The 21,372-nt window shown below is 48.5% G+C and overlaps 13 protein-coding genes across 13 annotated transcripts; 6 read left to right on the top strand and 7 right to left on the bottom strand.

Moving 5' to 3' along the window:
* Positions 1-59: 59 nt before the first annotated feature.
* On the bottom strand, positions 60-863 carry N7520_005063 (uncharacterized protein; the record flags this gene model as incomplete). Its single annotated transcript, XM_057138997.1, has 3 exons — positions 60-267; positions 318-389; positions 448-863. 3 exons carry the CDS (start codon positions 861-863, stop codon positions 60-62), a joined length of 696 nt encoding a protein of 231 aa, XP_056997204.1.
* A 419-nt stretch (positions 864-1,282) lies between these two features.
* On the bottom strand, positions 1,283-2,270 carry N7520_005062 (class II aldolase/adducin family protein; the record flags this gene model as incomplete). The annotated part of the gene is made up of 3 exons (XM_057138996.1): positions 1,283-1,639; positions 1,693-2,000; positions 2,063-2,270. The coding sequence occupies 3 exons, from the start codon at positions 2,268-2,270 to the stop codon at positions 1,283-1,285; spliced, it is 873 nt and encodes a 290-aa protein (XP_056997203.1).
* Positions 2,271-2,665: 395 nt separating this feature from the next.
* Positions 2,666-4,814, bottom strand: N7520_005061 (alpha/beta hydrolase; the record flags this gene model as incomplete). Its single annotated transcript, XM_057138995.1, has 4 exons — positions 2,666-2,893; positions 2,943-3,003; positions 3,063-3,141; positions 3,191-4,814. 4 exons carry the CDS (start codon positions 4,812-4,814, stop codon positions 2,666-2,668), a joined length of 1,992 nt encoding a protein of 663 aa, XP_056997202.1.
* Positions 4,815-5,507: 693 nt separating this feature from the next.
* N7520_005060 (uncharacterized protein) lies at positions 5,508-6,101 on the top strand (the record flags this gene model as incomplete). The annotated part of the gene is made up of 1 exon (XM_057138994.1): positions 5,508-6,101. One exon carries the CDS (start codon positions 5,508-5,510, stop codon positions 6,099-6,101), a length of 594 nt encoding a protein of 197 aa, XP_056997201.1.
* A 238-nt stretch (positions 6,102-6,339) lies between these two features.
* Positions 6,340-7,998, bottom strand: N7520_005059 (uncharacterized protein; the record flags this gene model as incomplete). Its single annotated transcript, XM_057138993.1, has 1 exon — positions 6,340-7,998. The coding sequence occupies one exon, from the start codon at positions 7,996-7,998 to the stop codon at positions 6,340-6,342; it is 1,659 nt and encodes a 552-aa protein (XP_056997200.1).
* A 9-nt stretch (positions 7,999-8,007) lies between these two features.
* On the top strand, positions 8,008-8,308 carry N7520_005058 (uncharacterized protein; the record flags this gene model as incomplete). Its single annotated transcript, XM_057138992.1, has 2 exons — positions 8,008-8,137; positions 8,187-8,308. 2 exons carry the CDS (start codon positions 8,008-8,010, stop codon positions 8,306-8,308), a joined length of 252 nt encoding a protein of 83 aa, XP_056997199.1.
* A 159-nt stretch (positions 8,309-8,467) lies between these two features.
* On the bottom strand, positions 8,468-9,298 carry N7520_005057 (esterase/lipase family protein; the record flags this gene model as incomplete). The annotated part of the gene is made up of 1 exon (XM_057138991.1): positions 8,468-9,298. One exon carries the CDS (start codon positions 9,296-9,298, stop codon positions 8,468-8,470), a length of 831 nt encoding a protein of 276 aa, XP_056997198.1.
* A 493-nt stretch (positions 9,299-9,791) lies between these two features.
* Positions 9,792-11,902, bottom strand: N7520_005056 (Zn(II)2Cys6 transcription factor domain-containing protein; the record flags this gene model as incomplete). The annotated part of the gene is made up of 4 exons (XM_057138990.1): positions 9,792-11,194; positions 11,256-11,423; positions 11,512-11,683; positions 11,801-11,902. 4 exons carry the CDS (start codon positions 11,900-11,902, stop codon positions 9,792-9,794), a joined length of 1,845 nt encoding a protein of 614 aa, XP_056997197.1.
* A 1,030-nt stretch (positions 11,903-12,932) lies between these two features.
* On the top strand, positions 12,933-13,502 carry N7520_005055 (TMEM14 family protein; the record flags this gene model as incomplete). The annotated part of the gene is made up of 2 exons (XM_057138989.1): positions 12,933-12,935; positions 12,990-13,502. The coding sequence occupies 2 exons, from the start codon at positions 12,933-12,935 to the stop codon at positions 13,500-13,502; spliced, it is 516 nt and encodes a 171-aa protein (XP_056997196.1).
* Positions 13,503-14,617: 1,115 nt separating this feature from the next.
* On the top strand, positions 14,618-16,274 carry N7520_005054 (uncharacterized protein; the record flags this gene model as incomplete). The annotated part of the gene is made up of 3 exons (XM_057138988.1): positions 14,618-14,826; positions 14,881-15,143; positions 15,196-16,274. The coding sequence occupies 3 exons, from the start codon at positions 14,618-14,620 to the stop codon at positions 16,272-16,274; spliced, it is 1,551 nt and encodes a 516-aa protein (XP_056997195.1).
* Positions 16,275-17,034: 760 nt separating this feature from the next.
* N7520_005053 (uncharacterized protein) lies at positions 17,035-17,515 on the top strand (the record flags this gene model as incomplete). Its single annotated transcript, XM_057138987.1, has 4 exons — positions 17,035-17,168; positions 17,226-17,300; positions 17,356-17,421; positions 17,476-17,515. 4 exons carry the CDS (start codon positions 17,035-17,037, stop codon positions 17,513-17,515), a joined length of 315 nt encoding a protein of 104 aa, XP_056997194.1.
* A 223-nt stretch (positions 17,516-17,738) lies between these two features.
* Positions 17,739-19,223, bottom strand: N7520_005052 (MFS general substrate transporter; the record flags this gene model as incomplete). The annotated part of the gene is made up of 3 exons (XM_057138986.1): positions 17,739-17,901; positions 17,963-18,238; positions 18,295-19,223. The coding sequence occupies 3 exons, from the start codon at positions 19,221-19,223 to the stop codon at positions 17,739-17,741; spliced, it is 1,368 nt and encodes a 455-aa protein (XP_056997193.1).
* A 915-nt stretch (positions 19,224-20,138) lies between these two features.
* Positions 20,139-20,591, top strand: N7520_005051 (uncharacterized protein; the record flags this gene model as incomplete). Its single annotated transcript, XM_057138985.1, has 1 exon — positions 20,139-20,591. One exon carries the CDS (start codon positions 20,139-20,141, stop codon positions 20,589-20,591), a length of 453 nt encoding a protein of 150 aa, XP_056997192.1.
* Between the last annotated feature and the right edge of the window lie 781 nt (positions 20,592-21,372).

Below are 21,372 nucleotides of genomic sequence, written 5' to 3'. Positions count from 1 at the left end.
AGTACGCAGCTTTTCTTCAATACTTCAGGCCCCGTTCTTCATCTCCCAGCGGTCTGCCTCTACATAGCAGGAATATTCATGGCTGCAATGGTCCAGACCTTGCCACCCTGGCTTGAGGCCAATCCAGTATAAGTAGCGCCGGCAGCTGTTGCGATAGTATCTCCAAAGGTAGTGTCAGCCGACTTGAGAGTGATAGTAGTGTTGAGGTACTTTTGAGCAGCGATAGTACCAGTGCAGTCATCATCGCACTCGGTACCAGTTCCGTATCTGTTTTCTGTTAGTTCCAGTTGACACGCCTTTCCAAGCTTCAGACTTACCCGGTCATGTAAGGTCCGGCGGCAATAGAGTAAGTAGAGAGAAGATCTCCAGTCTCAATATTGGTGACAGTTCTAACAAACGTCAGCTCATCCTCTCCAACGATTCTATGATGTGAAGAATTTTGCTTACTGCTTCCAGGTCTCACCGTCACTCTCAAGATTGTACTCGATGCGCACTTGATCAATTCCACTAACGGGACTTCCATCACCGGAAAGTTGACCGAATGATCCGAATACACTGGCACGGACACACCACTGACCCGTGGTCGCGCCACACCATGCATTATCAGGCCAGCTTTCCAGGGTTGTCTGAATCAAATCACCAGTGCCGTTGGACATACCCGGCCAGAGGAACAGCTCTCCATTCTGAGCTGAAGGGGCTGCACCTGGGATGATAGTGGTCACCGCGCTGACGATGGTAGACTTCGACGGGCCGAGCGACACGCTTCCACCCCAACTATCTCTCTTAACAATTCTGGAAGGCTCGTTGAAGAGTCCAGCACTAGCAAGGCTAGCACAAGTAAGAAGAAGAAGGGTGGACTGCATGGTGAATATGTTCTCTTCGATGCGAGAAACACGCCTTGAATGATTGTCTGCTACAATTTGGACCAACTACAAGCCTAAAATTTATTCTCCTGAATCAAGTCTCCGTGAAGTCTTGAAAGAATATTTTTGACTAAAGTTGTGAGACAAGACCCCGATATTTCAACTTAAAACGCATTAAGATGAGACGCCAAGTAGCTGAAACAACGGCTTCTCCACTCACCTCGCCGATGGTTGGCGGATCAAGTCTGACTATCATGGTCCGCGAAATGAAATCCAACACGGCTGATGACCCGAAGGCGGAAATTTTCATTAGGAAAAATGCTCATATTTCGATAAGGGAAGACCTCCGAAGGGTCATTCTCCACTGTTATTGAAAGGGAACAGCCCAAGCTAAATAAGGGGCCGTTGCCCGAAGCAAATTATCCTAAATATTCACCCCTTGTCTCTCGCTGGATCACGTCAAACAATGGTTTCGCACTGAACCATCCAGCCTTCGGAGTGCCCACCGTTTTGTACGTGAGAGCCGCATCGGCATCGTCAATTTTAACCGTCGCTCTACCTCGGCCTGCTGCCGCCGCATCTGCCAGCAGCTGTGTATGGCAGGACTTCTCCAAACTAACGAACCAGAAGACGGTTTCCTCGACCGACTCACCAACCGTCAATAGCCCGTGGTTCTGCAGAAGAGCCGCCTTTTTATTTCCCAAAGTTTCAGCAATCTGTACGCCTTCATGCTCCTCGAGCACGACGCCATTGAATTGCCTGTACACCACATGGTCCTTCAAAAGTCAGCTCGGCATATCAAACACCAAATAAGAAAACGAGAACAAACATTATAGAACGCGCAAGAGTCCTGCGAAATGATATCAAGCGGTTGACCCAACGAACAAAAAGCCCTTCCATAAAGGCTATGCGTATGCGCCGCACAGATGACATCAGGCCGCGCTTCATGAATAGCCGAATGAATCATAAATGCCGCGGCATTGAGCATCCGATTCTCTCCACCATCAATAACCTGACCGGTATGATTAACGCGAATCAGATCAGAAGCCCTCATCAACGAGAATGCCGTTCCAAACGGATTCACCCAAAAGGTGGTCGGCTCCACAGGATCCCGAAGGGTAATATGTCCGGCCACACCTATTCAAAAAGGGATCAGTAACCTGCCCAGATGAGAATCTGCAAGTACATGGATGACTAACCTTCGTCATAGCCGAATTTGCCAAAAATGCGAAACGCCGCGGCTAGTCGGCCTTTCAGGTACTCTCGTTCTTCGATCTTATCCTCGAAGATGGGCTTTTCGAGAACAGTCATCTTTACTTTCGCCTTTTCGGCGCGTGCCGCCCGGTGTAATTCATGGGCCTGAGCGCTGACGGAGCTGGCGAGATCGGTTGCTATAGGAGGTGCCATTTTGGAAGATAGTTGATCAAGGGAAGATTGCAGTCATTGAAGATATTGAGAATGAAGCGATTTGAAAGTTATCTCTGATCTGAAGCGGGGTCACCGACATTCAAGCGCTGTAATTGGATTGTCATTAAGCCGAGGCCAAGGTGCAGGTTCTCCGCATTGCCACTGATAGAGTTCGCGGAGGTTTATCCGAGGTTGTGGCTTCTGGGTTGGAGATAGATGTCAGATATAAGAGATAAAGAAACAAGGTATGATTTGCTGAGACAATATGGACTGCTCAAGTGCTGTATACTGTACAATCTGCTAATGAAGTTTGAAAGATCATGCCGCTTCGCATCAAGGATATAGCCGAAATCAAGCATAAACGCTCAACAAATCTCAAAGTATCTCATTAACATTCATTGAAGAGGAAGGTATCCATGTCTAACCTCTCCCATCAAAGCATCAAATAGCTTTCGGTCGGCTGCGGTCATACTTTGGATGGTCACCGGTATCTGATCGACATGTCCTACCAACGGTTTCAGGTCCGCCTGGCAAAGAGTTCCGATCTCGGGAAGATCACCAGCTTGAAAGTAGTCACGAATCGCTTTTGCTGTGCACATTGACGGAGCGGCAATTGTGGTGTGCTAAACATATTTTAGGGGTGTTTTAACTCCAAGAACCGGACAAACTTACGCCTTCTGAATCCTGCTGAAGCAAGACTGATCCTGGAAACTTTTTTGACATATGCCGAGCACTATTTCCGAGTTAGAGCTGCAGGTATAGCGGATATTTTCCAAGGTGCAAGAGACATACTTGTATAACGGCGTTACTGGATCCAGGGTATTCGATACAAACAACAATGGATGTGATGTGATGATCCCATCCCATGGCCCTAAGCGGGTTAGCATAGTAGAAACAAGCTGTGGACTCATCTTGCGTACCCGTAAATTTATATTTCGTTTTAGCTTGCCATCCAGCACATGCGAGCTCCATCTGAGCCCAATAATCTCCCAAGGTCCTGCTATCAGCCTTGAGGCCCTTCCACATCTCTGTGAAGCTTTCCATGGTGTGATCAGCCAGAAACTCCGCATCTGTACAGAGAATAGCCGCCATGGCATATAGCGAATTATCCTGTCCCTGAGTACACTGTGGAGACCATGGTCCCATGATGCTGCACTCCTTTGATGGACAGGCACTGAAGTGCCGACGATGCTTAAAATCCGCCATAGGGATAGGATCCCCACTAGCAAGTGCGCCCATCTTCTCCGCTAATACTGGGAAAGCAAGTAACGGCTGATAAACTGCTATGCGAAGAATGGCTTTCACGTCTGTCCAGGTGATGACCTCGGGACCCCGAGTGGGGGAGGCCATGACTGGGATAGAGGCGTTGAGAATCTGGTTTTCAAGTATCCAGTACGCGGTCTGAATTGCGTCTGAACCTCCAAATTCGTAGAAGGGGCAGCCCTCGGGGCCGGCAGCATCACAATAGAAGCCAAAGCGGTCGAAAATAGCATCCGCATCAACAATAGGGTTTGGGCCTCTGTCTTCGTAGTACTTGTCCATATTTACGATGCCGTCGAGGACTGCCCGAGAAACCCTATCTGGGAAGAGAGCTGCAAAGGTTGCGCCTAGGAGTGTGCCGTAAGACCGGCCCCAGTACAGGAGCTTCTCTTGATTCTGGTGCCATTTTGTCCGCTGGATAATCGAGCGTTTGGTGTCATAACCATGGCACCTATCATGCGCATCCTGTGCCTTGCGACCTTGCTTTTCACGCCACTCTCCATGGCGCTCAATGATGGTGAGCATATCTCGCGCGACAAGCGCAGTGTTGACGTAGGACATCATCGAATCATTTTGCTGAATATCATTCATCTCGTATACAGAGCAGCCTAGATTCAGCGCCTGCGTACGCTGCCAGCTTCTCTGGAATGCATCTCCACTACTCCCAATCATTCCCTCGGCCTCGACCACCAACTCCCAATTGCGCTGGGAATTCTCGTTTGGAAAACATGTCACGGCTGGCGTGGTGTGTCCAACACCACGGGGATCAAACCCAATGACATCGAAATACTTGTCCTCAAAGCCACCTAGCCCCGAGTTTGGGTCGATTTCAGCGTCTACAATGGTCTGAAGATTGCGGCCTGAGAGCGACGCTTGTAGAGTTCCCGAACCACCGGGACCGCCTGGATTGATCAACATAGCGCCTCCATACCGAGGGTCCCCGACAGAGACCTTGGCGGGGATCTTCACTATCGCCAGAACAAATTTTCGCGTTTGACTTTCTAACCGCTCATAGTCTATTGGAACCTCAAGACGAGCGCAAAGAAAGCCATCTTCACACTTGTGATACTCCAATGTTTCCGAGGGCTGGATTTGATCCCAGCTGAAGACTTTGTGGACTAACGGGTCCGAAGCCTGCAACTTCTCCACAGGAAGCAAATTCTCCCAAAATCTAATGACAGCCACAGTCGCGAGAAACGCAAAAACCCAACCAACTCCCTTCTCTCGCCATGATTTCACTGGTCTCCCTTGAAGAGGGTATGTACCTGTGAATTTGCGGTCCATAGCTCACGCGACTCCGTTATCAGCGCAAGGACCCCTCAGCGAGTCCTCCGATCCGCGAAAAATCCACAGGACTTCCCTTCAGTAGAAATGCATGGAAAATGTTTAGGAAATGACTGACTAGATAAATCAAACACAACAAAGCGGGAAAACAGAGCTGAACCACGGCTCGCAGATCGAAAGGGTCCACTGAGTGGGGGGAATTCTGAATGCAAGGCCTATCACGAGTTAGGAATGTAGCGGTCGATCACGATACGCCCACTCAATCTCGCTCATTGGTGCAGATACAGACCGCTGCATAAGAAATAAAAAGTGAAATTGAAAGGATGAGGAATCGGCGCATTCTGATGGGCTGGACGGGCGCCGAGCCCTGCAACTGTGAAATCTGGGATGTGGGAACATGCAACATGATAAGAACTGGAGCAGATAGGCTTGATGTGCATGAATGTCGGCACTCGTGGCTTTCTAAGTTGTCATCGTGGTCATCACGGGGTTGACAAGGTAGATTTGAGTCGCAGAGGGAAGTGACACAAACCGTAGGCAGAAAACACAGAGCCGCTCAGGTGCAGTAAATAAAGCTACCTACCAGGCTACCACAACACTTTGTTTTCTACCCCCATCCTCAAAATCTCAAATACTCCGTCTAAGAGCTAAAAGCTTCCTATAAGACAGAAAGAAAGAATAGGAGAGGACAAGATGACAGCTCAACTTAAAGCTCACATCGACGAAATCGGCAATTGCTCCCTGAGCGATACCATCCAAGCCATCGCAGACCTTCTTCCAGGTCTTACAGGATACGTATCCCCAACCTGCCAATACGTGATTACTCACCAAGACTACTCAGGCGATGCACCTTTAAATGATTTGGGAGGAATCTTTCTAAAGTGCGCTAAACGCTGTACGAACGAGAACGCTTCATTCCAAACCCGCCTTCTCCACCACTCACTTGAGAAACCCATCGAGGAGCTATTCATCAATCTCTACAACTTCGCCAAAGCGGGAATTGAAATTGGTCTGATCAAACGCGAGCCTCTTGATGAAGAGCAGGCTGCAGTATGTGCTTGCTGTCGTGGAGACCCGGATGCCGTTATCCTCCTAGGATTCCATCAGGGCAAAGCTTTTTACTACATGGAGAAGGAGTTTCGTGATAATTGGGGAGATGCTGCGGAGTCTGCTTGGTCTACTTCTTGGAATGAAGAGACGGATGAGCCTGTACATCGTTTGATGGCTTCGAAAGCACAGGTTGAAGAGGCTTTGGCGCGCACTGACGTGGTGGTGGCTAGACTCTAAGCTTTGCTTATGTCTATGTGCTTTGACTTTGACAAGAATTTGTAGTCTACACGGGAGGGAAGTGGCTTGATTGGACTTTGATATTGGGGAATTATGTTCTTAAGGTACATACTCGTTTATACAATTTGGTCCCTGCCAAGCGGGAGAGAATAGCTGCTGGACGAGTGAAGGGGAGCAGTGTAAATTGTTGTTTCCCTGTTTACCAAGAAGACTTGGAATATATCACACTTGGATTTGTTCAACTCCGACCACGCCTTCGGCGACCACGTTGTGGGAGATTGGGTCGTTCCCCTCTCGATGCCCTCGGTGATTGCGGAGGGCGAGAATCCCAAGCCCTCTCAACATTCACCAGATGCTCAACGATTTCGTGAAAATCGTCAAAGTCTTGCCATGATTTGTCCGACCTCTTCCTGATGGGTTCAAGAACACGATCCCACAGATGTCTCAATGGGTTGTGGTCCCGTCTGTTCCAGCACTTCTTATACCGCATCATGACAAGCGAAAAATCCCCCACGCTTTGGTTGGGTTTTTGTTGCAAAGCAGAGTATGCACGACGATTTTTCACCGCACACCCTTCGGCTGGTAGTACGCCCACGAGGAAGTTGCAGAAGATCATCCAAGTAGCCCTGGGCAGCTGTTGGATATACGCATTCCATTGATCTTTTAGCGATTCGCTTATCACGGACTTTCCGGTTTGAATCTTCCTCTCGTCGTTGCAGAAATAGTTGTCGGACCGTTTGAAGTGGATGTCCAGGGTACTAATGAAGTTTCGAAATTCTGACCAGCTCGACGCTTCGTAGACTGGAACTGCTGGCCTCGGTGCAAACGATTTGTTAGGGGCTGGAGATTCCTGTGTCGGTGCGATACTTTTATGGTGTGTTGGAACAAGCTCTTTCGGGATTCCACGAGCTGGCGGGATATGCGCCGGTGGTATGTATCCAGGAAGCGAGCCTTCACTGGGTATTCTTGGAGGCGGGTGCTCATATCTTGGTGGTGAATGGTCTCTAGCCGATATGGATGGCGACTGAAAGCGCGGCATGTGTGGTGAAGGGAGAATGGATGGTGGGGAACGAGCCATGTAGCCCCTGAATGGGGATGATTTGCTTCCTGGCCTGTATGAGGAACACTCTCCATCTGGTCCGGAAGACGAGCGTGGTATGGGATATCTTGGTGGCGAACGCGCTCTCGGCCATTGGGGTGGAGAAATCGGCCTTGTCTGCTCCTCAGGTTGTTTCCTGGGTAATGCTTCAAAATTTTGCTCCAGCCTCTTCTCAGCATCTGGGAAGGTAGTCGTTAAGGAGATTTGTGGCTCTATTGATGTTTCTTTCTTTAAAAGCTTAGCCGATGGCAGCTCAGACTCCTCTGCCGGGCGCTTTGCAGATGGTGTTGTTGCCTGAAGCGTTCTGTCTGTTGCAGACGCATCCCCATTGGCTTTGTTTGAGGCAGCAGAAGCTACCAAGGACTGTATTTTCTGTTTCCATATTTCAGAGCGTTGTGTAGATGACTCGTTGACCGAAATTGTGTTCTCGTTGTGGTTATTGATGGGCATTGATTTCTCAGCTGTCGGACTCATGACAGTTTCTAGATATCCAGTCACCATGCTGCTCGCGGACGTACTCGCTGAAGTTGTTGGTCCCAGTCGCTGATCATGATCTTTCAGTGCTCTTTGAGCCGCTTTTTCTCTCTCCCTTGCTTGCTGCAAAAGCAGATGTTCCTCCGCCATTTCAGCATGCATCTGAATAATTTGCCGTTGTTTTCGTAGTTCATCCAACTGCGCCCTCATCTCGCGCATCTGGATATCGAGTTTTGTTTCTCCATTCGAAGAGGACATGACTGCTGATGCGACGGTGCGATAAGTGTCGTGTGTAAGTGTCTCGTAGGTGGAGTGAGTCGTCATTCAAAAACAATGGCGGACTTTGAAAAAGTTATTGTCAAAGAAGCAAGAAGTGAGGTACAGGGAGACCATTACTTCTGGGTGAGCACGGACAATTCAAGACTGTCCCCAGTCTTAAAGCGCAATGGGAAATCAACAGTAGGTATGTCAACGTGGTGGAGATCACTTTCCGCATGTTTTCTTTCCGGTAGTTATTCTGCCGCAATATGAGCTCCCTTTCAATGGCGGTCAGATGTCGATAACTGAATTGGCAGGCGGTGTACAGCCCACATATGCACGTGTCAAGCCAAGCAAGCCAAACGTTGACAAATAGAACAAACAAGAGGTGAATACGAAGAACTTTGTGCACGAGTACTAATCTTGTCAATATTTGCAGATCATGAATTGAAGTAATTACGTAATTAATATATATACAGTCAAAATGCGACCAGGAAATCCGACGCTATATTTTCTGCTCTTGACATCGGCAGCATTATTTCCCAGGAGAGCCGATCACGCAAATGAACTCGCGGTCGGGAGTATCCTCCAAAGCGTTCTTGACCAAGTTCCAAACATTCAAGTCATAGGCCTCACCAATGTGTCCAACAGGGTCAAGAGGGCAGGTAGTCTGAACCCAAATGTTGTTGACTCCATCCTCATGCACAAAGGCAGTGGTGGTCGGGGTGACTAGCTCATCATACTTGGAGGCAATGACAGTCAAGCTGTTCCCAGTCTGAGCAATGGGGTTTCCATCATTCAGACGCTCAACAGCAGGACCGTCGGGGCCGAGGTCGTTACAGGCAGCACAGCCCACAGTATCCAGGACATCACCAATAAGTTCACGAGAGAAGTTACCGGCGATGTAAGCGAGGTCGTAGAGGTTGGCAAAGGTAGTGGCGTGAGTGGGGGGAGCGATAGCGACGATCTTATCGATGAGATCCGAGACGCCTTCGAATTTGGGGACGTAGAGGGATTGGAAAGCACCTTCGGAGTGGCCGACCAGGTTCACCTTGCTGCTGCCGGTCTTCTCGACAACCTCTTTGATGTAGGCGGCGATCTCGGGAGCGGATTCGTTGATCGCCTTCAGGCCGCCCACGAATGGGAAACCTTCGTAAGCTCCATAGGTCTTAGCGTACGTGCAGTGGCCCTGAGCTTGGAACCAGTATTGCATGTAGTTCAGATCTTCGTAGAAGGTGGCACCCAGGCCATGTAGGAAGACGATGGGGTTGGACGAGCTTTCGCAGGAGAAATCGTTGATTTCTGATGCGTGGGCTGCAGATGCGGCCAGCAGGGCCGAGGTACACAGTTGACGCAATGAAGGCATGATGAATGATTTAGCGATTCTGTGACCCATGGAACGTGTCGGGCTATCAAGGTTTTTATGGGAAATGGGCACGGACAAAAGCTATTGGAAAGAGATCTGATCTATCTCCTTTTTTTCTTTCAGCTCATTTCCACGATCGCGACGGATCCATTTGTGGCTGACACTATTGATTGCAGATCGGACACATTCGACTATGATTGGTCAGTATGGTGGAGTCTCAATCCGATGGGTCTTAGTTCAATAGCAGTGGGGAAGCGTTCCTGCAGATTCCATCCAATGAAATAGCAGCTTGTCTGCTATGTACCTACGCTAGTCCCGATTGGGACATGAATATTTTTCTGAATGTACTATTAATATTCAGATATGTACTGGAGTACATCAGATTGATGCATGCTTTTCGGGGATATCCCAGAAACTTAGCCGAAAGGATATCTAGTGCTCATTAATTCCAAATCCACGAGCAATCACATGTGGATCATTATCATCATCATAATCATCGACACGCCTGGTTGAGCGGGGTACCTTCACGAGTCGAGAGCTCCGACATACCACCACCCCAAAGTGCCAGGGAATGACGCTTCTCAACCAAGGTCAAAACCTCGGTCATGAAAGCCCGTTCGGGCCCACCGTCTGGGAAAGCTTCCCATGCAACGCGCGTGGGAAATGCAAGACGATTGATCATGTTCCCTGGCGCCGTGAGAATATAAAATTCATACGTGCGGCAAATACCGCACCCCAGTTCATACTGCTCTGGAAGACCAACCCGATCCTGTGGGCGCGTGTCTATCGAAGACAGAATCAGGCGGAACGCATAGTAGACACACATAGTTTGTGCAAGGAGGAGGTTCGGATAAGAGAGCCTGGTTGGTACGTAGACAGCACCTGTGCGCAAGTCACGTCTTTTGAAGATTGGGAAGCCCTGGTCCCCCGTTTGTTCGACTTCCTCGGGTGGGCCGTCTGGATAGCACTTGACCCAGTCGTGATACCACTGATAGAAGCGAGCGGTGAGATCGGTGATTCCGTTCCAAAGGGCAGCCTGTTTGGCTGCAGTTTCCTGGGCGCCCATTATAGATCGACCCTGTTGCGCTTCCTTAAACGCATCGGACTGGGCCAGCAGAGCAGGTACTTCAGTGGCGAGGTCGAGTAGATAATGCAGGATATCTTTGGTGGTCGTCCCAGCCGACCACGGGATCGTCTTCCATTCTTCGCGAGCTAAAAATGAAGGCTGTCGAGATGCCAGTGCACCACCAATCCAGTAAGGGCGAAGCTCAGTAAATAAGAGATGTTCAACACCATACATATGATTTTCTGGACCTCGATGCTCAATTAAGCGCACCGCACCTTTGACGTGAGCTGGCACGCCACTTTGAGTGGTGCGCTCCACACTCTCAAAGGCGAGCAGAAGTGTCACTGTGACTAGGGTCGCTTCTGACTTAGATCGCTCTGGATCAATCAGCGCATCCTGCAATTGGCGTAAAACGCGCGGGTACAGACGAAAGCCTGAAGCTTCCAGTTGTTTATTCTGAACAGACCGACCAAAGAAAGCCACGGATACTGCTTCAAATGCATCTGAGATGAGCGGCGAGAACATTCTAATCCCCGCAGCAGCCCTTAATGCTCCCGCGCGGCCAGACTTCATGTCAACCTGAGGGCTGAATGCGTCGACGAAACGTTCTACAAAGACGTCCACAGCTGGTCCATGCATGCTGATTAAAGAAATTGCACCAGATGACCCAGAGGAGTCTGACCCGCTGCTCAAAGATATTCGATCCTCATCATCCTCGTCAACAGTGAGCGGATCATTGAAATTGAGCTCCGAGTTGGAGCTTGTTCCTCGCTGGCGGAATGGGATAACGGACAGTGGGGAAGCACGCGAAGAATCGTAGCCGGCATATGCTAATAACCGTTGCATGAGCATGCCGCAATGGCTCCAATAGTACCGAAATGGTTGGCCTACCGTCATGGCCCTCCCAAGGCCCTACCTGCACCAATTCTTTCTTTATCCCACCATGAGCGGATCGAACCTCGCGTACAAGGTGGTCGACCACACTAAGCGGGGCCGAGCGAATAGACTCAAATAAGCTCTCAAGCCGGTCCAGCCGTTCTAGATCGGGATCGTGAGACCCTGCAGCACTTGGTCAACAAGTTCCACAATTGGATGAATCGGACCGCCAAGGATATCCGCTAGACGCGACCAGGGCGTGGCCACATACCGTCTTGTCTCTCATCTATCCTAGCCCTCAAGTCTCGGATCTCCGCCCGCAAATTTCGAATTTCCTCCGCCTGGCTAATCGGATGCGCCTCCTCGTGAGGCACCGTTTCGTAAACGCATTTCGATGGGTATCCATGGGCGCAACATGCGTGGCAAGGCTTAACACGGTCACACTGGTAAATCGATCGAAATCAGCTTCGTGATCCCTATTGACCTCAGTGGGACGGCAAGGCTCGCGGTGCGGGTGTGACGGTCCCTCCCGTCGCAGGCGATCTGAGCACGGGACGTACCTTGACCTTGCGGAGCCGGCAGACCTTGCAGGAGCGCGACTGGCGGTTTGGCGCCTTCCTGACTCGTAGGTCGGGGGCGGATGGTCGCGATTCTCCGACCATGGGGACGCGATTATGGGGTGGAGAGAGAGGAGAGAAGCATGGCGGCAGCCAACGACACTGCGAGATTTAGGTAAGTCAGATTCGACCGAGATCTGCTTCTCGGAGCGGTGGGTCGTTTAACAGGGACCCAGTTGTAGCTTTAATAGCAAGCTCTATGGTGACTCTGATAGGGTGCCGAGATAGTGGTTCAGCTCCGCCAATTGCGACCGGCTCCGCCACACGACGACTCCATTGGCGTGATGGGAGAACCTGAGACAGAGAAGGCTGTCAGTCGCCTGAAATGGTAATGAGGGGTCAGTCGTTGGGACTACAAGGAGACTTGTCGGATTTGATGGAAGAGAAGTTGTGGAACAGGAGGCCAATTGGCAATAAACCAAGCGATATTTTGGGAAGCTCTCAAGGCACTAAGATTCCATCATCCCCAACGGTTTATGCTAGGTTTCAGATAAACAGGAAGACTAAAAACCCACTTTGCTGAGAGAGAAACTTTCGATGTGAATCTCACAGGAATCACGGATTCATGCATTTATCCACTCGTACCTGTCGGTAGGCATCCGAGGTCACCTGATCTGTAAAATCCTTGTCTGCTGAGTAATGGACATAATTAATCAACCTTGTAAAGTTGTACTACTTGGGATTACCGCCGCCTTTTTGGACATCCACTTCTCTTTTCTTCTTTCCAGATCGCTACTTATAATTAGGAGAATACTTCGAGTATTAAACGAGTACGGTACGGAAGATTGTGGAGTACTGGGTAGGATATCGGGTAAGATTCTAAGTGGAAGACTGAGTGGGAGACTGGGTACATAACACTTTGCGAATATAGAAGCAAATATTCTCTTATTGTTGAACAGTCCTGAATCAGCCCCATTTAGAATAAGCTGAAACACATTCACTAGTGAGTTAACTTGTTGGTTATATACGCTGACTAATATTCTCGAGAACGCTAGTCTAGTGCATTTCTATTTGAGATGTAATGGTTTTTGCTTTCCTTATCAACAACTCTCTAGCCCTTTGATCAACGAAGACAATGGTAGGTTAAGCATAAAAGTTGGCCACACCAAAAACTAATTAAACCTGTGCCTAGGCTGACGAAAGTCCTATTCAAGTACATACTACAATAGGTTCTCTTTTCGCAGTGACTGCGACGATTGAGTACGCGCGTACAGGCCGTCCCAACCCATTAGGTCCAAATTACTCAACAAATACGGCATTGGGCCTGTCATTTTTGGCGTTTGTTGCAGGCATATGGAATTTCGCCCGCAAAGGCTCGGCTGCTTCTGTAGCGACCGGCCTCGCTTTCTGTGCTCTCTACCTCATCAGCTTTATATGTCTGCAAACAGATCAATGGTATGGGAACGAAATCGCCTTACTGGCCTCTATCTTCATGGGGGTTAGTTTCCAGCCATGGGTTATCAAGGTAGTGGGACGACCTCTTCCTAGGGAATCTTGTCTGCTTGGCATTTACGGGACTGCCACGTTCGCGAATGCCATTCATTTCTGGCTAGGGTTGGCTCTGTCGCTGTCTTTCGCAATATTGGCGGCTAGTAATGACGCTGTTCGATACTTCAAGCTTCAAAGGAATGATACTGCCACTTGAAACCCCTGTGTGAGGGCTGGTTAATTTGCTGAGCTTGATAACAGTATATGGCTTCAATCTAACGTGCTGCTCTGTCTCGAAATCTGCTCAACGCAAAATGAGAAGGAAACTAAAGCAAAGCAACGTGCCAAGGGGCGCCCCTTCAGCGAAGTACCTCAGGATGCGGTCGGTACTCTAAGCCGGACTTGAAGTGTGCATTCAAGAACACATTTTGCAACATTGCACATTGATCGGCATGCCATAATGAAATAACATGAATTGACTTCATGAATACATCTTAATTTGAAGGCTTACATATGAGATCTGAATTAAAATATGCGGCCTTTAAATATCCGGGGATTTACTCGCATGCAGGAAACCGGATGTTATTTGAGGCCCATGCGCTAGAACAGACCAGGAGATATTGCGTGAACATCCCATGTTCCAAATGAGGTCAGACCAAATAAAAGACCTCGGAAGAATAAAGAGCTTCGGGTAGAGGTTTCCCCTCCCTCAAGCAGACGATCTTCGGAGCAAACACCACCCTGAGAAACACACGCGGGGAAGAAAGTCAAACCCGCCAATCGACACCTAAATGGAATTCACGACTCCACCGCAAACAGGAATATTCAACACACGGACTTGCTCCGAATAAATACAGACATCTGGCCATGACAAAAGGCCTGGCACATTTCATCACGAGAACCGTGTGCAGGAAACTCTCGGTGTACGTGGCTTGACTCTCTACCCCAGATGTAAGTGGCTTTAGCCGCGTGGGGTGTGCCACTTTGTTCGAGCCTATCACTGACGAGGAAATATTTCGCGACGCCATCGATTTACGGCGTCTCTCCGCGATTTTGATTGATCTTCTTCTATCATTGGCTGGTGGAGTTGGAATGGTCCCCCACGTCCCACCATGTACCCCAGAAATCCACCCTCGGGGTAAATGCGATCGCTGGGTAAAAGAACGGAAGGAGGTCAACGACTTCGTATTAGGTTGATCATGCATGCAACATGGTCTGATCCGAGGTGCAGCGAAATCGATAAAGATGTGGCCCGTCCCAGGCGTCAAAGGCGCTTTTGTTCTAGACCAGATACTCCCTGTTTATTCCTAGGTTGGGTCCCCTTCTTCTATCATGGATAACACAGACTATGCCCTCAGGTCAGAGACTGTCATTGGAAATTCCGCGCTAGTTGATAAGCCGTCAGTCTCTCATGATGAAGCCATATTCAGGGCCTCGTTGACCGAGGAGGAGAAGGTCATCGAGCGCAAACTGCGCACTCGCATTGACTCATTGATTATGCCCCTTGTGGTCCTGGTGTACTTGTTGAATTATATCGATCGGTAAGCTTCACTTGATGTAACTCTGGATGCCCATACTAAGTACTACGTGACTAGCAACAATTATGCCGCAGCAAAGCTTCAAGGCCTCACAGAGGACCTTCATCTCACAGGTACACAATACCAAACTGGCCTATCAGTTCTCTTCGTAGCCTATATCCTGATGCAGGTCCCGAGTAATTTGCTTCTCAACTACATGGGTCGACCATCTCTCTACTTGGGATTCTTCGTTGTTGCATGGGGTCTCGTGTCAGCCCTGACGAGTCAGGTCAAGAACTTTGGTGGTATTGTGGCTTGTCGCTTCCTGTTGGGATTGGTCGGTAAGTTGTACATACACAATTGCACGGGAAACAACTACTAACCCTCATCTAGAGGCGCCGTTCTTCGCAGGTGTACTTTTTTACCTATCCAAATGGTATACGAAGAATGAACTGGCTTTCCGAATGAGTATTTTCTACTCTGGATCGCTCGTCAGTGGCGCCTTTGGAAACCTCATTGCAGCTGGAATCCTCCACGGCCTGAAGGGAAAACGTGGGATGTCGGCATGGCAATGGCTATACATCATCGAGGGTTCAATTACCGTCTGCGTCGGCATCTTGATCGTCTGTCTCCTCCCCGATTTCCCAGAGACCTGGAAACTGCTGTCACCCGAGATGCGTCGGGTAGCTGAAAGGCGCCTTGCGATCGAGGCAGCCGAAGCAGATGTGGACGAAGAAGGTGGAATTAGCCAGCTAAAAGGCCTGAAGATGGCGATGACCGATATCAAAACCTACGTCCTAGCTCTTGCTTACATGTGCATCACCGGAGCAGCCGGCTTCCAGAACTTCTTCCCAACTCTGGTAAAGACCCTCGGTTACAACGACACCATCTCACTACTGCTAGTGGCACCACCATATGTCTTCATGGTCTTCTACAGTCTCTCTCACTCCTGGATCTCAGACAAGTTGCAAGTTCGATTCTGGTTCTTCGTTTACCCAATAGTAATCACCATTGTGGGCTTCGTCATCTTCATGACCGTCGGCAGTTTTGGCCCCCGCTACTTCTCCATGTTCTTGATGGTCTTTGTATTCGCCCAGAACGGCACCCTCTTCTCTTGGATCGCCAATGCTATTCCCCGCCCCCCTGCCAAACGCGCTGCGGCCTATGCATTTATCAACTCGATTGGTAACTCAGCTAGTATCTGGACACCGTACACCTACTTTGCTAACGAGGCTCCGTACTATCGAACTGCATTGGGTATTTGCATTGCTCTGCAGGCAATTGGAGGAATGTGTGCGTTGTTCATGTATCTTAATCTTCGAATGCTCAACAAGCGACAGGAGCTCTTGGAGAACGAGGACCATCAGCTTACTGACAAGGAGCTTCGTCGGCTGCAGGTCACTGCGGACTTTGAGGGAATTGACCTTGCGTCTGCGAGGCAGTTGCAAAAGGGATTCCGGTATATGCTATGATAAATGTTTATATGACGCGTTAAGCAAGAATACACCCAATGTTTTGATGGAATTTTACAAGTCTGATTTCTTAACCTAATTATCAAGTATTTGAAGGTATGCATAGGAGGAAAGGTGGTGGGGGTAGTGAAGGTGGTAGGTGATCATGGTGATCAATAGTAAAGGTAGTGAGGGTGCGACATTGAGGATGGAAAAATAAAGGGGGAATTGAGAACGTAGTAAGAGGTTAAAGTGAGGAACAGCCCTGGTGCCAAACTTAAGAGATTGCCTTCAGAGTGACTTCGATGCTATGTTAATGTAAGCTTCCGTAGGGAGATTTCAAGAATTTCCTCCTTAGTCAACGCTGTGTCTACAGGTCCTGAGTTCGATTCCGACCGTACCTTTTTTTCCCCTTACACCTTATAATGCTAAATAAATATTTTACAAGCTAGACTTGGACACTGGATTGCATGACATCCCCGGGTCTATGTTCTCCACCGAGATCCACTCTAGTGCGGAGATTCGGATGACAGAATCGAGCCACTTTGTGCTCCCGGATTCAGCCAGGACCTGCTAGAACACCACATGATCTTCACACCGGAACTTAATCCCTCGAATAACCGCCACTGTTTCACCTTACCACCTCATAATTCCTACTCATATCTTTCGATCATCTCTTCCACCGTTACACCAAAGCCAAAGCTACATCCTGCTTCCGTTGATCGATACTCCATCCGCACCATCCCCACTTCCACTCCACCTCCCGCCCGCACCGTACGCCATGCAGTCTATCCTCGTTCGATCCTTCGCTCGCGCAACAACTAAACCCGCTATCGGTCGATCATTCTCTGTCATCCCGTCCGTTATGGCTGGAGCAGACTCTGGCACAGCAAAGCCGCAAGCCTTCATGACCGAGTACGCTGGAGACTTACCCGTGGAAATACGTCAACGATGACGCTGATTTGGAGACAGTAACAGGAAAGACCAATTCGCTCGCCGCGAAGCTGCGAACGAAGGAATGTACATCAGAGAACTTGAGAAGGAGAAGTCTGTTCTATCTGCCATGGATTGAGCCCTTTGACCAAGTCGCTAATTCTCACAGAATTGAACTCCTGCGAAAGAAGTTGAAGGACAACAAGAAGCACTCAGAGGAACTTGACAAACACCTGTATGAGATCTCTGCTCTCTGTGGTCTATCGCCGCATATGCTAATATGGTGTAGGGAGGAACTCCTTGCTGGACAGGGTGGCGAGAAGAACTAAGCACCCATACTTTTATCTATCGGTCGCGATTGTGCAAACCTTGAATTGAATTGGAACAGAATATGTTATACCTACATGCAAGAATGGTCGTCAATCCCTTGAGAAATCTTTTTTGAATCTATTGGACGCCTTGGTGCCTTCGCAGCTCGCGACCATTACTACATCAATTTTACGCGATGATCAAATCTACACAATCTTTTAACCTTCTAGGCAATGCGCCTTCTTAGATCTTGGCCTGCCATCTCCACCTATAACCGAGACATGTCCATCGTGCCATGACGAACATGCCCAATGCGACAATCAGCACGCTTCCTAGATACCCAACCATTGCTCTCTTGCCCACTTTTTGCAACATTTCACCCCCAATTGGGATGCAGATCAGTGTCCTGTGGATACACCAATCAGTTCATTCTTTTATGAAGAAGGGATGAAGAACATGATACTTACGCTATGCTGACAATGGAATAGCAAATCCCGAATCTTCCTCCAACTTCACTCGCCTTGGATATCTGTCCGATACATGCCGGTGCTAAACTCAGGAAAGAGCCCGATGCAAGCCCAAACACTGCACTGAACATATAAAGACCGGGCAAAGTGTGCCCAAACGGTAGCCAAATGACGAAAATGGCTAGAGCCCCGAGAGCGATAAGAATGGCTTGGGTGTTGATCCGCCCGTATTTGTCTGCAATGCCACCAGCCATTAGTCGGCCAATTGTTGAAAACCTAGCAATTCAATCTGTCAGCCCACATGTGAAGAGGAATTAGAAGTTTGCTCATACGCGCTCAGCACAGAGAGCAGGATCACACTAGTAGAAGTGCTGAACCCCTGCATCACGACGTATGTCGGATAGAGACCAATTCCGGCGAACACCTCCAATTCCAAGCCTGTATACGTGTCAGTGGCTTCGTCGACCGTATATGAGAGACTATTGTACTTACTAAAAGTCCCCAGTGTCAACCAAGTGAACCTGGCATCCTTGAAAGCCCGCAGATTGATAGTCGACCGGCTTCGACCTTTCGGCAAGCGAGACCTAACCAGTACAATTCCCAAACCACAGAAAACGCAAATAATGAGAGCCAACATTCTAATGGCCCACTTGTAACCCAGACTCGTGAACGCCGCCCTTAGAATCAAGGGAAAACTCACACCACCAACGCCACTACCAGCCATCGCAGTCCCCATCGCCAATCCAACCCTTCTATCAAACCAATGCGGCACAGCCGCCAACGCAACAGTACTCAGCAGCGCCGCTCCAGTGCCCGTCAACACCCCCATTGTCAAAATAAAATGCCAATACAGCCGACACTCTGCCAACAGCAACAACCCCGCCACATAGCATCCAGACCCCGCAATAAGAATCCCCGTCGGTCCATACCGATCAAACATCGATCCCACCTGAGCACTCAAGCCAAGCCCGAAGAACAGAAAAACACCAGGAATCCAACCGACGGCACTGGTAGAGTAATTGGATAACTGATGCGTCGCAAAATAACTCTGCAGCACACCGGTGGAGTTCATCAAGCCATATGTACTCATTAGTAAGAAGAATGACCCCATGATTACACTCCATGATCGGAGACCGCCATCGGGAAAGTCACTGGGACCCGGGTCTAGAATGTGTGTTGTGACGGACGACTGCTGTGCTGGTGGTTCGATGATTGAAAATACCACCTCTGGCTGCGGGGCTTCTTTGTGTACAGGGTACATTGTGGCGTGCATATTAGCTGATGCCGAAGGTCCGTCGCACTCTATTGAGTAACATTGTTCGGTGATTGTGTGCTTTTGCTCGGCCATAGTAAATATCTGGATAGAAATGTTTTGCGAAGAGCAGATTTGAAGCTTTATTTTCTATCGGTTGTCTTTCCCGGTATCAGTGAGTCACTGCGATAGACCTGCATTGTTCACGAATGAAGATTGGTGGGCCCTGGAAGAAAATTGGGTCTCGAATGTATAAGGTGTTCGGGGTCGCAATCGGGAAAGGCGTGCCAGTGTGGGGTTAACAGGAGCATCTAAAAAAAAGGCTAATCTGGTTCTCACTGAGATGTACAACCAAATATCACCTTGATTCCACTTGGCTTAAATTCCACTTTGAAATACAAGGTTCTTCCAGATGTCACTCGGTAATTGTGTAAGTTCCAGGGTCTATATTTCGGGCCAGGATAAACAGAGCGGGGTAAGTTTAACTTTAAAACTGGGCTAGTGTGGGTATAGAACTTATGAGCGTGGAAAAGACCAATGTTTTGGCTCAAGTTGTACCTTCATTGGGATTAAACATGTTTCTACAATCACGGCAATATTTTTACCAACGCACTCAAACTCTAGAAATTAAAGCACCTGTCTATACATGATTATGAAGATCAACGGACGCCAATTCTCAATTCTTATTGGTCGAGCTGTTGCGCGACCGTGCCCAGGTGGCATGATGCAGTGGCGAAATTCATGCGACGAGACTTGACGGAATTTCCTAGCAAAACCCATACTCGCATGGTATGACGCGGTATGGCTTGTCCATGACACAAACTTTGAATGGGTCGATATCAAAAGTTCCAACCTTAGATCAAAACGCCCGATGTTCCCTCTACGCAAACCCCAATTCCCCATCTTTACCAACTATTCTTCACCATGCAAGCTACCAGAGTTATCAGCCGCAACCTCTCCCCAAGTTTCCATCGAGGGAGAAAACAACTGCGTGTAGTCAACCCGACTCCTCCATCATACGCAACACACAATCCATCGATCGATTCAGATCAGCTTGCCTACCGATTATGCGAATTATCATTACAAAAGATTCAAAAAGAAGCCCGGGCTTCAGAGCCTGATATTCGGCATGTGTTGGCGTGTACTTCCATGCAGCGTTTAGCTCAGCAAGATCTTATGTATCGACTTGACACGTTACAAACTGCTATGGATGCCCCCGCGCTGCCCCTACTTCCGGGAGCGGATGAGCCGTTGATGGGGGATGATGAAGAGATGGATATGAGATCGCTTGAGATTGCTGTGTCTGAGCTGGAAACTGCTAGTAGAAGGAGCGAGCTAGCTCGATTTATCTGCTTCCAGCAAATTAAGGATATGTGACGTAGGGTATGTTTACTTCTGATACACTTCCACAAGGCTGTATGGTCCGTACTAATTCTCTTTATGTAGCAGATAAACAAAATTTATCAGGGACTGTTAAAAGATCATTGATAGGCGTTTGAACATTTGAAAGGTTATATCGTATCATGAAGCGAAATCTTATTGCAGGAAACGGAATGTTTGTAATTAGCGTAGTCCTACCAAAAGCTGTATATATCCAGGTGGTATACGTAAATGTACACATCGCTAGGTACGATACTGGTATGCCTAGGTACGTGACCAAGTATATCCTATTCCTATCCTATCCTATATGTATATAGCGGAACGGAGATTTGCACAATCTATTCACAGATTGCGCATTTTCCGCACATGGGCCTAGTGATTAGGTGTGTAGCTAAGTACACAACTGAGTATATACCCAAGTACATGGCTGGGTATGCGACTAGGTAAGTGACTAATTATGTACTGACATAAAGTATTTGCGTGACTACTAGTAGGTATATAAATATATGTATTTTTATATATATTATTGCATAAGCAACTGCTTATTTAACTCTACCTACAGTATTACTTCGTATATAAGTGCGTATATCACTATTTACGCTACCTAACGTGATCCACGGTCGCCCGAGCGACACGGCCGCGCGAGCGACCCCACCAACTTTTCAAAAATCACCAATTTTCAATGACTATTAAAACCACAAAAACGACATAAATTTTGTTATCTAAAGCGAGTAGGGCAGTAAGTATATGTATGCCCTTTTATCCCGCACCCAGAACA

Source organism: Penicillium odoratum (assembly GCF_028828045.1).
Source record: "Penicillium odoratum strain IBT 22623 chromosome Unknown utg000004l_segment0_segment0, whole genome shotgun sequence".
NCBI classification, from domain to species: domain Eukaryota; kingdom Fungi; phylum Ascomycota; class Eurotiomycetes; order Eurotiales; family Aspergillaceae; genus Penicillium; species Penicillium odoratum.
The sequence above is the reverse complement of the archived record's forward strand: the minus strand, read 5'-3'. Positions and strand labels throughout refer to the sequence as shown.